At 45.9% G+C, this 19554-nt stretch overlaps 1 protein-coding gene across 1 annotated transcript; it reads left to right on the forward strand.

Moving 5' to 3' along the window:
- The first annotated feature begins 107 nt into the window (after positions 1-107).
- Positions 108-2180, forward strand: LOC106812301 (uncharacterized protein K02A2.6-like). Its single transcript, XM_014816141.1, has one exon. The coding sequence runs from the start codon at positions 108-110 to the stop codon at positions 2178-2180; it is 2073 nt and encodes a 690-aa protein (XP_014671627.1).
- Positions 2181-19554: the final 17374 nt, after the last annotated feature.

Genomic DNA, 19554 nt, shown 5'->3' on the forward strand with positions numbered 1-19554 from the left:
GGGGGACGTCTGGGTAAAGCTGGGGAAGCCATGCCTACAGCAGCCAACAAGCCAATACAAGGAAGCTACAGGAAATCAGCTGACAGTCATGGGCACGTTTACAGCAAATGCCAAGCTGGACCACCAAGGAAGCACGGAACATAGAGTTCACGGTGACGAAGTTCCCAGCGCTCAACCTGTTAGGTCGTAGCGCCATACATGAAATGGGAATAGACATTAATGTTTTTTTTCATCGCCACTCTTCAACCGATGGTACCGTGCATACCATATCGAACAATCTGCATCCAGATCGGTCGTTACAGACAGCCTGCCAGCAGGTTTGTGATGAGCATCCGGAGGTATTCAAACGGGAGCTCGGATGCTTGAAGGACTTTGAATTAGAGGTCAAGTTCAAGCGGGATTCGAGGCCCATATTCTGCAGGCCGCGGCCAGTCCCGTACGCAATTCAAGAGGATCTCACACAAGCATATGATGCCGGCATCAGGAGGGGTGTGTGGAAGCCCGCACAATTCAATGATAGTGGCACACCCGTCGTTCTGATCAGGAAGGTGGGGCCACCTGGCGAGCAGAAACCGAAGCTACGAGTCTGTGGGGACTACTCTGTTATGGTAAACCCGCAATTAGATACCCACCGACACCCTATGCCTCTCCCCGAGGATCTCATGAGGAAACTAGGCGGAGGACACGGTTTCACTAAACTCGACCTGGTGGATGTTTACAACCAGATAAAGCTCGCTTCTGAAAGCCAGAAAAGGCTAGCCCTCAGTACACACCGAGGCGTACTGCTCCGACTTCGGCCGCCGTTCAGCATCAGTTTGGCACCAGGTTATTTCCAAGATATCATGGAACAGCTCACCAGTGATCTACAGGGAGTGGCAGTCTACCTAGACGACTTTCTCGTCAGCGGTGCCAATGCTCAAGAGCATCTCCAAAATCTACGCGAATTGCTTCAATGCTTAGAAGACAAAAGGCTACGATGTCGCATGGAGAAGTGCTCATTCGCTCAACCCGCAGTTAAGTACTTGGGCCACAAGCTTTCCCAAAAGGGGATTGAGAAGGGGGCTAAGGTCAATGCGGTTATCAAGATGCTGCCACCGGAAAACGTTTTTGGCCTGCGTTCATTCTTGGGGTCTGTGCAGTTCTATGGCAAGTTTCTCCCCAACTTAGCCACTCTCACCGAGCCTCTCTATCGACTGACCAAGAAGGACATACCATGGAACTGGGGCAGTAGTGAGCAAGCGACTTTTCAGCAGCTGAAACAGGTGCTTTGCACGAATTCAATGCTGGCGCATTTTGACCCATCCCTGCCGATTGGGGTGTCATGCGATGCATCAGAAGTTGGCATTGGAGCAGTGTTGTTTCACCGCTATCGTGACGGGAGTGAGCTCCCGATCGCTAACGTATCCAAGACACTGACAGATACACAGCGCCGCTATAGCCAAGTTCAGAAGGAAGCACTAGCTGTCATTTTTGCGCTAAAGAAATTTCACCAGTTTCTATACGGTCGAAATTTTGTTTTGGTTACAGACCATAAGCCGTTGCTAGCGCTGTTTGGGCCAACCAAAGAGACGCCAATGCTGGCGGCCAATCGTTTGGCTTGCTGGGCTTTGATGCTTAGCCAGTACGACTACTCAATAAAATATAGAAAGACGTCGGACCACGGGAACGCCGATGTACTCAGTCGCCTGCCAGTGGGACCTGACGTCATCTTTGATGGGGAGGAAAGTGAGGCAGATGTTGGCACTGTCTGCACTATTAAAACGGTGAGCCTACAGCTACAGCCAACGGACCCTGGTGTCGTGGGAAAGCAATCAGGCAAAGATCCTGTGATTGCAACGATGATGCATCATACCCGTGAGGGATGGCCACCCGAGGATTCACGATCGAATGTGGAGAGCAATGAGTGCTATTCAGTCAGAGACTTCAGGAAGCTGGCGGATTCACTGTCGACAGCCCATGGGTGTTTGCTATATGGTTCCAGAGTAGTCATCCCTGAAAGTCTGCATCAGCAAGTGCTTCAATTGCAGCATTTGGGACACTTCGGGATACAGCGGATGAAGCAGCTCGCACGCACAGCGGTATATTGGCCTAGGATCGACACTGACATTGCAGAGCTGTGTCACAACTGCACTGCTGCGCAGAACACCAGAATAAACCCTTCCAGAGAAACCCTGGAGTAGAATACACCTGGACCATGCCATAAATTTCCTAGGAAGCAACTGGCTGGTCCTGATCGATGCCTACTCCAAATACCCCTGTATACACGCGACAAACTCTACATCGACGAAGGCAACCATTGACCTACTGGAACAAGACTTCGCTCACTTCGGATATCCACACACGATTGTGACCGACAATGCCACTACGTTCATGTCGGAGGAGTTCCAGGCTTAGTGTCGTGAACGAGGCATCACTCACTTGACAGGAGCCCCTTATCACCCAGCCACGAATGGAGCTGCAGAACGCCTGGTCCAGACTTTCAAGCAAGGACTCAGGAAGTCGACGCTGGCACCAAAAGTTGCCCTGCAGCAATTCCTGATGCAGTACCGACGTACACCTTTAGCGGAAGGGTTTTCGCCAAGTGAGCTACTCAATGGCCGACAGATCAGGTGCCAGATCGATTCTCTATTGCCTTCTCCTGCGCATTGGGCACAGGGAAAACAGGCTAAAGAGGCAACCAAATCACAGCACGGTGAGACAAGTCGCATCGTTACTAGACTAGTGCATGCCTACTCACTAGGTGCTCCATGTTATGCACTTTACTGCGGCCCGCGGCGAGACAGAGACCCAAGATTGGTCCCAGCGGTTATCACCAAGGTACATGGTGCCAGCAGCGTCAGCGTGCGTGTGTACCCCCGAGGACCAGTGTGGCGTAGGCCCATTGAACAGCTTCGCCCTTGCTATGGAGTTGAAAAAGACACGGATCCCGGAGAGACCCCAGAGTTATCAGTTCCGGGGCTATCCGCAACTCCGCCTATCTACCCGACAGGTCAGGACGGTTACCCCAGTGGAGACACACCAAATCCTGAGTCAGCGACGTCACGTGTAAGCCAACTGAACCGAACGAAGCGTCGCAATCCGCGCCTTCCAGTAGGTGACGAATACGGGCCAGATAATCCGAGACGTTCCAGTCGACAGCCGAAGCGGCGGACCAAGGCTTATCTATAGTCTACACAACCTTCCGCCTCTCGGTGGGCTCGAGGCTGGTGGGAAGGTGTGACATTATTGTATCATTCGCCCATATTAGGCCCAAAAGGTGGCGCTATATTATTTCCTAAAGCCATGTTCTTGCGTGGTCACTCTACTACGTGGCAGGCTGGAGTGTGGCTGGAATAAATCCTTTGTTGAGTTTATATATTATACGTCAGCTCTTACGACGTTACTTCTAGAAATACAACAGGGATATTAGAAACTATAATTATTGTTTCCGATCATCTGTTTGTTGCACACGTACACAATAGCATCCGGCAACAACCACAACGGGAAATATATTTAGAATCATTTCTATTTTCGCGCGCACACAGTCACGCGTAGACACAGACGCACACAGTCGCGTGACACTTCACGAATAGCCAATCACAGCCGTAGATATGGTTTTCATCAGCACGTGACGAAAAACCTTTGCTCAGCTGTCCATGGACCTCGACTTTTATGAGTCGCATTTGCTTCTTTTGGCATCTGTTAGACGCCTTATTTTACTAAGTGTGTGAGGGCATGGGCGGGACATGGAGTCGGGAGTGTGTGAGCACAGGCACTTGGGACAGTCAGTAAAAACTGAAAATAATATGAACGCACATTCACAAATACTACCCCTCAATTACACTTCCACTCTTGTGTCACTGTATATAAACTTGCTTTCACAAAAACTAATGCAGAACTAGTATCCGCTATAGCCGCACCCGCACTCGCCGCTGCGAGTGTGCTGTGTCGCCATTATAATAATGATATATATATATCATATATATATATATATCATATTATATTATATATAGAAGCTTCTATATATATCTTTTGTAATGCGACACTGTCCCAAGTGCCTGTGTGTGTGAGGGCCTGGACGGGACATGGAGTGGGGAGTGTGTGAGGGCCTGGACGGGACATGGAGTGGGGAGTGTGTGAGGGCCTGGACGGGACATGGAGTGGGGAGTGTGTGAGGGCTGGGGCGGGACATAGAGTGGGGAGTGTGTGAGGGCATGGGCGCAACATAGAGTAGGGAGTGTGTGAGGGCATGGACTCGGGTGGGCAGAAATTGCCGAAATACTTACACGGCGGGTAAGCCCTTGATGTATTTCTGTGATTAAGTGTGTGTGTAGCGGTCAGTGCAAGGCCGTATTTTGTTCTCATAGCTATAAGACTGCGTTCGCGCACTACGTGCTTTTCCCGCCAAACACGCGACATCTGTGCATGTTGGTCATCATCATCTGCTTCGTAATAATTCGCAATCAATCATGATACAATCACAATTCAATATGAGAATATAAGCGAACCAAGAAACGACGTTCCTCGATTTAATACGAATCGTAGCCTCAGCACACGATCCTTCAGTTTTGGGCTCTTGATGGGAAATTTCTTCTTTGTAAATAGTTCTGTTAATGAGCCAACCCTAATCAATACAAGCGGACTGTACCTTAACGCGTCATAGCGTAACGTGTCATTCATAGCAACACCGTTAGCAGTATTCCCCTTCCGTAGACAGCGCCGATTATTGAACACAAAAGAATATTTCATAGCTAACATGTTGATAATTACATATATTATATAAATACACCTATGTAGACCTGTCTATATCTATATATATATATATATATATATATATATATATATATCTTTCTTTTTTTCTCTCTCTCTCTCTCTCTCTCTTTCTCTCTCTCTCTTTCTATATATATATATATATATACGTCTTTATATTATTACCTCCAAGTAATAATAAACACGAATGCAGCTAACGGGATGTCATATAAAAGCTATATGAGAAGACATTAGTGAGTCTGCCGAGCAGGGAACATCATGGTGGGTATACGTATTTATATACATGCGCCGAAAATGTTTACCTAATTTTTACATGAACTTAAGAGCAAATACATATGAAAGACTCCACACCACACAGACGCCTGCACGCACGTACACACACATACTGGCTTTACCATACACACACACTCACGCACGCACGCACGCACGCACGCACACGCACACACACACGCGCGCGCGCATACACACGAACACACGCACGCACGCACACACAAGCAAGCCTCGCACCCATACATACGTGCAGCTATTAGTGCTGAGAGGGTCTATGTCCCCCGGGGTACTCCCGAAACGTACCCTTGGTTTGGTCCGGTATACCGGAACGTACCCTGGTAACTATCTAATATGCCGGACAGTACCTCGCCTACTCCACTAACGAGTCTGGGGAGTCGCCTACGCCTACTCCCTAACCCTAACCTTAACCCTAACCCTAACCCTAACCCTAACCCTAACCCTAACCCTAACCCTAACCCTAACCCTAACCCTAACCATATCAAATAGTGACCAGGGTACGTTCCGGTATACCGGACCGTACCCAGGGTACGTTCCGGCAGTACCCTGGGGGACATAGACCCTATGAGCGCTATTAGTTGTTGATAATGTATAACTGACGTATGTTTGAAATTATTGATTACAATACAATCACAATTACAACTTCATTTCTCATGTACTTCTATCCGTTTCTGACCGTTGTCATCTAGCAGATTCTGTCCGTGAACAGAAATCCAATTATTACATGAGATGGCAGGTATGTCACCTGAGGAGACCAGATGGTCAGAACCAGATGAATAGATAACGTAGGAGGGAACGCAATTGGGTTGCGTACTGCCAGCAAACTGCGGCAGGCAAGTGAAAAGAAGCCACTGTGGCAAATTGGCAATGAGAAGTACGCGTACGTGAGCCACCCATACCAACAGCGTAACGACCAACACGTCAAATCGAGACATGTACCCTCCCCCTTTAATAACCATCCGACCTGAAACTTTAGCAACGGAGGGGGGATTTAGGTTTCGACACAAATCAAATAAGAGATCTTGCCGAACATCAGTGAAATACAAGTGATTATTCGAGAGAAGTGTGTACATGCGACGTTGTGTAAACAATCACTCACTTGAAGCATTGCTAATTTAGCAGCAACGGACTGCGAATGTGATAACGGATGTCTGCCTGCGGCTTTGAAAAAAACGTCCACCCTGAGGAAAGTGCTGCATGTTTTCACTGCGCAACGCCGGGTTTCCATGGAAACCAAACAAATGGGATGCGTCCCGCAACAGAACGGCACTTTTTTCATGAATAATGTGATGCGGGGTGGAAAATGGCTTCACTGCGGCCGTGGTTTCTTCGCTCGCCGCCGCTCTCAGCATCACAGTAACACTCTGCCTCTACGCTACGCTTACCACCGTGAATAGATTTCAGTGATCACACGGGTGCACGCAGCCGGCGGTATGCCCCACGCACGCTCTCACGCTCTCACTGCACATTTCATTTACTGTCGTGATCATGTCCGTCAGCTTCGGCACCAGTTTAGACCCCCCCTACCGAGGTGCAGCAGTATATTGTCATATCGCGGTCACGATTAACAGCCACGTCCTTGGCATTTGCTGCGGAAATATTATAGTGAGTCATTTAAATGCGATTACCTATTACCGGATCGGGAGTTAGATGGGCGCTGTTAGTGAAGCCTAACATAACCCACACACAACCCTAACACTCGCCGCGACCCTAACGTATTGGCACGATCCGAAACTATCGGCCTGCCAGCGCGATAAATCGAAATGTACATCTTGTAATCACATTCGTAGAGTGAACTGCAGGAAACAGACGGCGGCTATGTGCTCGCACGCATCTATGCTGCAGTACGAATGAATATGGGCCTACACTGGCCCGTGTGCAGTAGAAGCAGCAGCAGCAGCACCAACACCACCACCACCACCACCACAACCACAACCACCATGAGAAACAACAACAACACCATTACCACCAGCAACAGCTGCAGCAGCAGTAGCAGTAACAGTAGCAACAGTAGCAGTAATAGTAGCCGTAGCAGCAGCAGCAGCAGCAGCAGAAGCAGCAGAAGCAGTAGTAGTAGCAATAGCAGTAGCAATAGTAATAGTAGCAGTAGCAGTAGCAGTAGCAGCAGTAGCAGTAGCAACAGTAGCAACAGCAGTAGCACTAGCAGCGGCAGCAGCAGTAGCCGTAGTAGCTGCAGCAGCAGTAGCAGTAGTAGCAGAAGCAATAGCAGTAGCAGTAGTAACAGTATACCAGCAGTAGCAGTAGCAGTAGCAGCAGTGGAAGTAGTAGCAGCGACAACAGTAGTAAGAGCAGTAGCAGCAGAAGTAGCCATTCAATTAAAAGATAGTATACCCTATCAGACGTCATGGATTTTCAAAGTTGTCGTACTGATGATTAGCAACGATACCGCGTGTTGTCTCGTTCACCCGCTTTCTGTTTTTCTTATGACACGCGTGATGCCTGCGTGTGCGTACACGCGCGTGCATGCGCGTACACGTGCGTGGATACGTGTGTTCGCGTAGTTGATCATGATTGACTAGGTTTAAACAAGCGCGATGATTAAATGCTTTGCACTCGTCATGCATACCATCAAATAAATATTGACCCATCCTGTACTCAGTTACCTGCGACATATGATCAGTGTATGTAAACCTCCGCTACACACACAAGAGGGCAAATACGCCGTTGTTGTAGGCAACAACAGTGGCTTCCTACAACCTCAGTCCTACTATTAGATTACCTGGGGCTAAACTAACCCGACGTACTAGCTAGGCTGTTTACCACCTAACTCTCACACCTTAATCTTACATTCTCTGTTACCCGATTACAAGGCTGCCAACTCTCACGCATTGACCGTGAGACTCACGCATTTTGAATAAAATCTCACGCTCTCACGCTGATCTTACAATATCTCACGCACAGCAAAAAAATGCGGAGATAACTCACGCATGAATATCTCTTCATGAATAAAACGCTAAAATATCTCACGCACAGCAAAAAAAATCTTACAGGATCTGAAAACAGTCACTTTAGTATGCACCAAATTGCACAAATTTGTGCATTTTCCCACACCCACCCCCCGCTCGGTCGCTTCGCTCTCTGGCATCTCACTCTCACCTATATCACCCAATGTTGGCAGCCCTGCGATTACTGTTCTCTGTTACCTTCTCTTAGACTTCTTACACGTTCCTCCTGCACGTTATGTACTGCTTATACTCCCATACATTGTTCGCGTATCATACACTCCGTTAATAAAAAAAAATAACCGTCCGTCCAGCGACGTCACTTGGTTCCGTCTAGCGAATTATAAATCATCGATCGTCGTCACGTGTCCCGAACTGCGGCGTATAATAAATAATTTTTGTTGGCGTCGCGTGCCTCGGGCTTTCAGCGCAGTTGGGTTCGCGCCACTTCGCAGGCTTTCCACGTCGTTGAAGGCGCATAGTTCTCGCCACTCCGGCCCGCGCTCTAAGTGGCTGGTTGCAGATGGGCCGTTAATTAATGCGAGCTCGCGTCTATTGTTGTTTAAAATACGTACTTAGTAATCAGGCTGTTAGCTACGCACCATGCGATCACCGACCAGTGTGTGCGCACGCGCGTGGGTGTGTGCGCGCGTGCATGTATGCGCGTGCGTGCGCAGTCGCGCGTGTGTGGAAGGCGGAATGAAGCGGCTCGGGCGTAACTCGTATATGGGGAAGAAACGGTGAAATACAAAGATGAGAAAGGAAGTGACACAGTACGGGGGAACGAGAGATGGTGAGAAATTGGTAGATGTAGATAGGGAATAGAGAGGGACACAGGGGCGGGCAGCGAGCGAGAGAGGAGGAGAAAGTGATATAGATAGCTAGATAGATAATAGCAGAGCAAAGAGAAGAATAGCGATGAGGAGCAGGACGCGAGAGGAGCGAGGCGAGACTAGATCGATGAGAGAGAAGAGAGACTGCGTGACGGAGGAAGAGAGAGAGAGAGGAGGAGAGAGAGAGAGAGAGAGAGAGAGAGACGAGAGAGAGAGAGAGAGAGAGAGAGAGAGAGAGAGAGAGAGAGCAGAGAGAAGGGAGAGAAAGGGTGTGGGTGAAAAGAGATAAACTCACTATATGTGCAGTATTAAATACCGATATTATATGCGCAGCTGATTTATACATTTTATACTCGGCCACCCCTTAAAAGGTTGTAAATTGTCTATAGATTGTAGAGACACGCAGCACGCATGCACACATACGCGCAAACACGCACGCACGCACGCCACGCACGCACACGCGCACGCACGCACGCACGCACACACAAGACGCGCACACCTGTTGCAACTCATTTATTGATCATTTTCAAACATTTTCAAATTATGAAATAGCATTAGGATAGATAAACGCCACCATCTCGGCTCCATTGTCTGTTCATTATATCATCAAGTGAATAATAATAGATTACCTCTAATAAATATTCACTCCTGATATCATCTCTGGCTAGGCCACCACCTGCCAGATGTTGTGATATCTGGATATATTTCCCCGTCATCTCCGCTGTAGCATTACCCTTCATTCGTCCTTACGGGAATGGGGTCGTATAGTAAATATTACTATGCCACAGCGCAACGTAAACATTACAAACACGCACACACACATCGACATACACAGCAAGCGCACGCCACATACACACGTACGCGCGCACGCACGCCACGCACGCACGCCGCGCGCGCACACACACACACACATATCGACATACACAGCAAGCGCACGCACATACACACGTACGCGCGCACGCACGCACGCACGCGCACACACACACACACACACACACACACATCAGCACGCACGCACTGCGCGTGGACTCGTACGTGCATACATACGCATACACCTCGCACAGACTAGATAGCCTCGCCGCACTAACTGCGTCATGTCTATCATGCGGAGTAGCAGAAACCGCAGCGAAGAATGGAATTGCCCTCTCCACCAAAGCTTTAGCTCTAGTCAAACGTTTCATTCGTACAACTCTCAACTGTATACCCACGAAGCCATCACAGTATTACATCGAAATGTAATTACATTTTACTACAGCCTATAAATATCAACAAACCATGACCCCACCCCTACCTGAATATCATCAAGAGTACAAAATAGGAGATTCTCTTCTAATAGATAACCTCCTCATTATGTACTCTTGATATCATTTTAAAAATCGTGCCTGACCCCATACCTAAATATCATTGAATCGTCCCTTATCCCTACCTAAATATCATTAGATCGTCCCCCCACTCCTACCTAAATATCATTAAATCGCTGCCGCCACTCCTACCAATATCATTTGAATCTGTCCCTTACCCCTACCTAAATATCATTAAATCGTGCCCCACCGTACCTAAATATCATGAAGTCGTGCCTCTTGCCCTACCTAAATATCATTAAATCGTCTCCCACCCCTACCTTAAATATCATTAAATCGTGCCCCACCCTACCTAAATATCTATTAAACCGTGCCCCCGCCCTACCTAAATATCATTCAATCGTAGTAGTAGCAACAGCAGCTAGCAATAGCTAGCAGTAGCAGTAGCACCAGTAGCAGTAGCAACAGCAGTAGCACTAGACCTAATATCATTAAATCGTCCCCCAATCCTACCTAAGTATCATTAAATCGTCCCCACCGCCTACCTAAACTATCATGAAATCGACCCCTACCTAAATATCATGAAATCGTGCACCCACCCCTACCTAAATGCCACGGAACCGAGTCCTATCCTAGCCCGCCCACCAACCTGCCTGCCTTCCAACTGGTACGTTCGCCTGCGTTACATCGCAATTACAGCTCTAGGCAGTCTCGAATCAACGACCGGAACAACATCTAACCGTATGTTGCTGACGGCCTAATTGCCTGGAGTCCGATCGCATTAGACCCGGTGAAGCAAGTAAACGAAGCAAGCAACAGGAGACCGCGGCAGCCACGACCACGGTTCCACGAGAACCACGACGCGGAAGCCACGGCCTGAGGGCAGACCATGCGGAAGGTGTGGTCTCTCTCTGTGTGTGTGTGTTCTTCTCTCTCTCTCTCTCTTCTCCTCTCTCCTCTCTCTCTCTCTCTCTCTCTCTCTCCTCTCTCTCTCTCTCCCTCCTCTCTCTCTCTCTCTCTCTCTCTCTCCCTCTCTCTGTCGGTCTCTCTCGCTCTTCCGCTCTCTTTCTCTCGCTATCATTCTGTCTCCCCCTGTCTCTATCTCCCTCACCCCTTCTCTCTGTCTGTCCGTCTGTCTGTCTGCCCCTCATCAAATTCCTCCTCTCTCAGCATCTCCTTCCTTCCTCAGCCATCTTCTCTTCATGTCACGAAAGTGCCATGATTCTGTCCTGTGACGTAGTTGGTTCTAGACTAGCACGTCCATTATCTATAAGCATCTATCAGTTCATGTAAGTTATCATTAGAAACGTGTTGAGGCAGGGCCTCGCGAGAAACAAGTAACATCAACGAAAAATGTGAAAATCAGACGAGAGAATGATCAGAAAGAAAAAACGATAATCAGCGTCAAACGAAGGAACATCAACAAGCAAACAACAAACAAAAAATCAACAATTTTTTTTTTCAATCGTTGCATATCTTACTGAGAGCAACGACGATTTTTAGCCTTAGCGACTACGCCAAGCAATATCAGTAGCCTAAGTATATATCGCAATGCGTCGGAAATATATGAGAACCATGTCGGCGGAAAATTCTTCGAAATCCCAACTCAAACTGGAAGGATTTCCTGCGTGTAATAACCTACCTTAATGCACATCGCTACTAACGATGCAGCTTTTTAGTTGAAGCATCGCCACTCAGACAGCGTCCCTCTCACATCTCCCGTGTGCAATAAAGTAACATGCACCATCATTTACCGGGCTACGTATACGCGCATATATAGTAGACACCTCCACACGCCTACGGCCAAACCGTACTCACGGCGTATTACTCGCCCACAAGGATGCGTGTGTACACACACACACACGCGCGTGTACGACACACACACACCTCACAACCACCGCGCACATACACGCACACGAGCACGCGCCCTCTACAAGTTAAATGAACCCTTTGCAATTAATTTGTTTCTGTAGTATACAATCATGAGTTGGCCGTGTGGTATTTTGACGACGCGCCGTATCGTGTACAGGATGGGAAATCTTTAAAAGTGCGCGTCCCTCCCTACAACCGAGGTAGAACATGCATGCGCACCTTGATTCACAACATCCGCTGCAAACAAAATCAATACAGCGTGATTGCCGCAAATTTGAAACTCGCCGAAGTATAGCGAGCATCATCCCTAGCTAGCACCCTCTCTCACTCCTCGCTATACGCAGCATTTATGAAGAAATTTGTCGCTAGCGTTGCTCCATGTCTCTGTATCTATGTCTTTCATATACTTTTTCACGAGCTAAGCGTTCGCGAACATGCAGGAATGAACCGGACTTCCTTAATGATACTGTTAGGGTTACGAGACCGCGTAACACTGTAAAGGCATTATAACTACTCAATCAAATTCAATCAAAACTCATATCCATTACATTAACGAAGAATGTCTCTCTATGCCTCTCGATGGCAATTTTTTTTTACAGATTCATCGCTAATTAATTGACGGCAAAAATTGTGAATTTATACAAAAACATGTTTTTTTTGCTATTTCTCAGAAACAGCAATCAGTTGGGACCTAAACTTTTCACCATAAGTTGTTCATAATATGAACTAAAAAATTCTCCCTGGAATTTTTTTCAAATGCTTTAATTTAGGAAATTAAGTTGAAAAGATGTACAAAAATTTGTAGCGTGAATTTATAACGCAACAATTTCGTAAAACAAAGAGCCATAACTCATAAAATATAATATTTAAAAAAAAATTCCAGGGACCATTTTATCCTTTGATATGTTAGCATTAAACGTAACGCAAAATTTTGCAATCGGATCGCAGTAGCGAGTTTCGCAGAAATATCGCTTGAAAAATCACCTACTTTAGCATTTTTAACAACCGAGATATCAGCACTTTTCTAAATTTCCCATCATTGAACGCCTGTGTTAAGAATTGACTAATGCGGGGATTTGGAACTGTTTTGGAGGCTACATACATAATTCCTACGTATACATAGCTGCCAATGGCTGCGCTCTATCAAATAAAGTGGGTATTGAAATTTCGACCGAAATTCACCTCCCAATTCCCTTACAGTATCCTTATATTTACACCACCATCCTTACGAATACATAGAAATGTAACTATATGTAATTATATATATATATATATATATATATATATATATATAGCTGAAACCATGTATGGTCTTAAATATACCACCACCCTTACAAAAACATATATCAGGAACTATATATATATATCTGTACAGGAACTGTATAGACTATTCTGTACACGCAATCATGACGGCAGACGAGTCCCCCTGACGCATGTTATTAAATATTATGTTATATTAATTCTATATATAACCTATACTAGAGCTAATAAAACATGTATTATGTACGTAAGTATATTTCCTTGGGCGATGTAATGCCGATATTGCTAATATCATGGCATCAGGAGTCTAATCAATAGACTTCTATCACTATCAATCTATTGATAGACTCCTGATGGCATGAGAGAAATGTCGGCATCATATCTCCCTGTAGCGTTCCGTATACTTTCGCCAGGGAATCCAGCACGCGCCCTTTCTCCTCTCATAAAGAAACCATAATATTATGATATATAAATACAAGTAACATCTCAGGCACATCCCGCCTCCGCTTCCCCCTCCTCCTCGTGCGGACAACTCTCCCCGTTCGTATTCCTTAGTACAGATTCCTGGAATAAACGGAAGGGGTAGACTGGCACGCGGTGCTTCCTGACGTAGTTAATACTAGCAGGTAACAGCTTACGTCGGCACGATCAGCGAGACATGGGAGCAGTCTAGGGGCAGAGGTGGAGCACGTCAGTGTACGAGGCGCTGTCACTGTAAACGTCCTTTTACTATATTTAAATCCTACAGTATCGTAACTCGTTATACATGCAGGGCAGCAGCAGCAGTAGCAGAAGTGGTAGCAGCAGCAGCAGCAGCAGCAACAACAACAACAACAACAACAACAAACACTAGCGCTACTACACACACACACGGCACACACATAGACGCGATAATCACTTAGGCTTTTTTTTAAGTTGGCTGAACTGGTGGTACGTATGTAAAGAAGAAAAATATCCTATATTTTTTTGCAAATTTAATGAGCTCGAGTTTCCACTAGCACACACACACCACACATCACACCGACACACTCACAGCACAACCCCACCGACACCGCCAACACACCACACACTACACACCACACCTAACACCACTTACCACAACATCACACACAACACACACCACACTCTTCACTCATCTACACCCCACAACACACACACACACACACAACGACTACACACCACCACACACGACCACACACACACTACACCAACCTAACACACACACACCACACACCACACACACAGCACACACACACACACGACACACACACCACACACACACACACCGACACACAACACACACCACCACAACACACACAAGCACCACACACAACACCACAGCACTACACCACGACACACAGCACACCACACACACACCACACACACACCACACCACACACACCACACACTACGGCACACGCTCAAATGCAACTCTACATGAACACAGCTCCCGCTAGGGCCAATATCGCACTGATCCATGTGTTTCAAAGGACATCGATTGGCACTTTTGTATAGAACACTTTACAATTCTTGCTAAGATGCATAAATGGTTAAATCTCGTTGATCGGTGTCCTACAAATACACACACTCCGCAACGGCGCGCACGCACACACACATACATCACGATTCTCACTATCAATCCGCATCAAATCATTTCAGGATCGAGTTACTCCCGGTAAGAATAGTGATGGCATGCATGCCAGGAGTGGTCTGTCAGCATAATTTGACCGAATTTATCCGGTGGACTGCAGCGCTCAGGTATCGCTGTCATGTTGTCGATGTACGTCTTTTCGCTGGGCGCCGAGAGGCCCGACGCCTGTTAAAAGGTTCCCAGAGAACGTGCGCGGCAACCTTACTGTGTCGGACACCAGTGCCATCGCAAACGCAAATAGTGCTCGATCGATATTCTCTAGGAGAGTCGGTACACGTGGTAGCTTCCCCATAAGAGCACCGTCGTTCGCTTACCTAATACTTCATAAATATGACGAACAACGTGGGTTTTCGGAGCATACTTGTGTAGATCCATCCAGTTCTGGTCTTGCTCTCGTACTGTTAATGTGTCAGTCTGAGTATCCGTAGGTTGAGAATTGATTCTACTGAGGCCACAAGATACACTTTTTTTAGCCCTTTTCCGCCATATTTGAGTTCCAGATGTCGTTCGTTGTGAAGCGCACGCCAAGCCTGGGCCTTTCTCACGCTAATATCTTTACCTTTCGAGTCTGATATAAAGGCCTAGGTCCTTGAAACTCATCCTTGACAGTAATATTTTCAGCATCGAGAGTAGTCGAGAGTTAGTAGAGAGGAGGTTTAGCCGGTGATGTTAAGGCGTACTCCTCCGGTTCTTTTTAGTATTCAAGGATAATCCAGCTTTCTGCATAATATATCAACATGCATGCATGTCATACATACATAGTATACATACGAGTACATTACATAATACATACATACATAACATAGCATACATACATACATACATAATACATACTACTACATACATACATACATATCATACTATGCCACACAACAACACACATACACAGACATATCATTACATACATAATACATACATACGATACTTACATATCCATACATAATACATACATACGAGTACATTACATACATAGCATTACATACATACATACCATACATACCATACATACATTTACTATATCATACATACATACATATCATACATTAACATAATTACATACATACTATACACACATACTTTTCATTTAAATTTGCATTTCAAGTAATTGTTAAATGTTCAAACAAATACATTTCAACATACCAATATATGTCATGCTCTTATTACAGACATTTGCAGCCTCCAAGAAACGGGTGTTTCTAGGGTTAGAAATTACGTTTCAAACATTGGCGCTGCAGCCACACGTAGGTTGTCTTATTTGCAAGTATCGCCATAGAACACTTATACATGTTAGTATTACCAAGATGAATATCAGTATACATACACCTTCTGGTAACCATCAGTGCGCCCTTATTGATGCGCCTGCCCTGGTACTTATGCGGTGTTACAGCGAGCTTTTTGAAATCGAATACAACCAAATTTTATGCAATTTAGCCCACACATGTTTTGCTATTCATTCGTGACTCGCCCGCACTAAAATTCTGCAATGGCATTCGAAGCAAGCGGAAACTATAACCGATCTGCTGTCTCATGTAAACCACCCCTAATCCGAGAACATGTCAATCTAATGGTTTTTTACAAATGGCCAGACATTTGTGCAACATCGTTTTCAATCTGCCTTTGGTGTATAATTGCCTGGTGATGCCTGCCATCGTTGTCTTCTCTTCCAATCGACTCATGGGTCTGTGTAAACATGCGCCGGTGTAAAAGCCTGATTGGAAAGTTTTGATATGCTGTTGACGAATTAGCAGTATTATAACATGAATTAGAGATATTCTAGTTTAGAAGCAGCGACAACTGTGAGTTAAAGCTTCATATTCAAACAAGGCCAATTAGTCAAAGGTTGGTAATTAGAATAGTTTCTATTTGAGATGTATACAGAGTCTGATTCATTCTTAGATTCTGTAGGAGGCGAATATTCTGCTTCCCACTATAACCTTTTTTATATTTTGGGAGCGGTTATTATTGGGAATATTAAACCCTCATCAAAATATAAAAAAGGTTATATGGGAGCAGAATTATTCGGTCTACTAGATCTGCAGATGTGATAGGTTTGGTTATGGAATGGTGTTATCAGGCTGTATTATACATTCCATCGCACAGCTGCGTCGCGGGCTACAACAGTTGCTGAGCACATGGCTTCCTGAACAATAGCATTTGTACGATGTTTGAGAAAGTACAGGAAAGATTGGCCTACTTAAGCCTTAGCATATCCATTCACTTTTCCATAAATATTGTTGTGATTACAGATGTTATAAAAATATTGCATCTTTGACAAATATTTGTTTTAAATTACGGTATAGTGCTGCACACTTCAGTTTACAGGCTCAGAAGAATCAAATTAATAACCCAGTCTTACAATTTATTTGATTACACTAATAGTGCTCATATTACACAGATAAGTAATCAGACTGGTAAGTGATTGGAAATACAGTTCCTACTAAACTATTTTACACAAAAAGCGAGCTCTGCCTTATCTGGTGCTCAATTACTATGTACACGAGTCCCAGCCATAACGGTCAGCATTTGTGTGCTACTTTTCTTTCGAGTGTGTTTCTATTTGCTTTCCAGAGATTAGCACATTCTTTTGAATTTTTTTTGTAGATTTCTTCCCTAGAGCGATAATCCTTGCTGTAGGTTGCAATGACTTAGCATTGCAACAAAATCCAGACGAAGTCCCATTCAGTATCATCGGCAGATGCGCGCACTACTAGTCTTTGACTGTAGGCTCAAGGCCGCGGTCGTTGTCCGTAACAGGCTACTACAGACTATGTACCGAGGGTACATATGATGTATACACAACAGCTGTACCAGATTAGTACTACAGAACGCTGTACACCTAACCCAACACAAACCCTAATCCTTAACCCTAAACATACCCTCCATATAAAAATATAACATCTCAATACTAAACAACCTAACAACTACTCGGCGTACATATCTGTAGTACCTTGTTACGGACACGACCTTCGTGCACTAATTGATGATCATGGATGAGAATCGCCATTGTTTGCTTTAGAGGTTGCTTCTTTTGAAACGAGTTTACGTGATTGGCTGTTTGGCTTATTAGAATAGTCTGATGTGTGTATGCGGAACTGGACTGCTCGCTCGGATTTGTGGTAATTTTTCAGATGGATTCTATCAAATTATTTTGATGTTTTTTCCACTTTTTGAACATTGGTGGTCCCTGCCATCCAGCGGCTCCGCTCGCACTCACAGCCAGCTCGAGTACAAGCTCTAATGCTTGCATCTCAACACCTGAGTTCACTCTGGACGAATCATCTATCTTCAAATTCTATTAGTTCCTCACTGCCGTGCCAAGGTGGGTCACGAACACAGTGTCCTAGCAAATCTATCTCACTCGCACCTGTCGCGCGCTCTCCCACTCGCTTCTATACCTTGAATTATCATCAAGTGAGTACATAATAGGAGATTCTTCTTTCTACTTGATTAATCTCTATTATGTAGCTTTCTGGATATCATTTTGTAAAAAATCCTTGCTCTTGAACCTCCATACCTCAAATATCATCGAAATCGTCCCTTTATCTCCTAATGGCCTAAATATCATCTAGATCGTCCCCCACTCCTACCTAAATTATCATTAAATCGTGCCGCCACTCCATACCTCTAAATATCATTATTGAATCGTGCCCTTACCCGCTACCTTAATATTCATTAAATCCTATGCCACTCCGCCCCCCCCCCCCCCCCCCCCCCCATCGACCCCCCCCCCCCCCCCCCCCCCCTCACCGTAACTATATGTGAGAGTCGTGCCTCTTTTGCCCTACTATAATATCATTAAATCGTCTTCCACCCCTACCTAAATATCATAAATCGCTGTCCCCACCCTACCTAATATATCATTAAACCGTGCCCCCGCCCTACCTAAATATCATTCAATTCGTAGTAGTAGCAACTCAGCCAGTAGCATAGTGAGCCAGTAGCAGTAGCCAGCAGTAGCAGTAAAGCAACGAGCAGTATCCACTAGACCTAAATATCATTAAATCGTCCCCCATTCTCTACCTAAGTATCATTAAATTCGTCCCCCACGCCCCTACCTAAACTATCATGAAAATCTCGACCCCTACGCGTATAAATATCATGACAATCGTGCACCCACCCGCTACCTAATGCCACGGACCGTAGTCCTATTCTTTAGCCCGCCGCCACCATACCTGCCTGGCTTCAACTGAGTACTGTTCGCCTTTGCCGTTAACATCGCAATTACAGCTCTAGCATCTCGAATGTCATACGACTGCGAACACATCTACCGTATTTTGCTGACGGGCCCTAATGTCCTGAGTCCGATCGCTATTGAGATCCCGGTGAAGCAAGGTAAACGAAAGCAAGCAACAGAAGACCGGGCGGCACGACCACGGTTCACGCTAGGGACCCACGACGCGCGAAGTCCATCGGGCCTAGGGCAGACCATTGGAAGGTGTGGGTCTGTGTGGTGTGGTGTCTCTGCTTCTCTCTTCTCTCTCGCTTCTCTCCCCCCCGCCCCTTCATCCCTCTCTTTCTCTCTCTCTCTCTCTTCTCTCTCTCTCTCCCCTCTCTCTCTCTCTCTCGCTCTCCGCTCTCTTTCTCTCGCGTATCCTTCTTGTCTCCCCTTCTCTATTCTCCTCACCCCTTCTCTCTGT

This window comes from Priapulus caudatus, unplaced genomic scaffold (assembly GCF_000485595.1).
Source record: "Priapulus caudatus unplaced genomic scaffold, Priapulus_caudatus-5.0.1 Scaffold632, whole genome shotgun sequence".
Classification (NCBI taxonomy): domain Eukaryota; kingdom Metazoa; phylum Priapulida; class Priapulimorpha; order Priapulimorphida; family Priapulidae; genus Priapulus; species Priapulus caudatus.

Bases quoted from the DNA above. Each gene is read 5' to 3' on its own strand.
- LOC106812301 (XM_014816141.1), top strand. From the start codon at position 108: ATGCCAAGCTGGACCACCAAGGAAGCACGGAACATAGAGTTCACGGTG.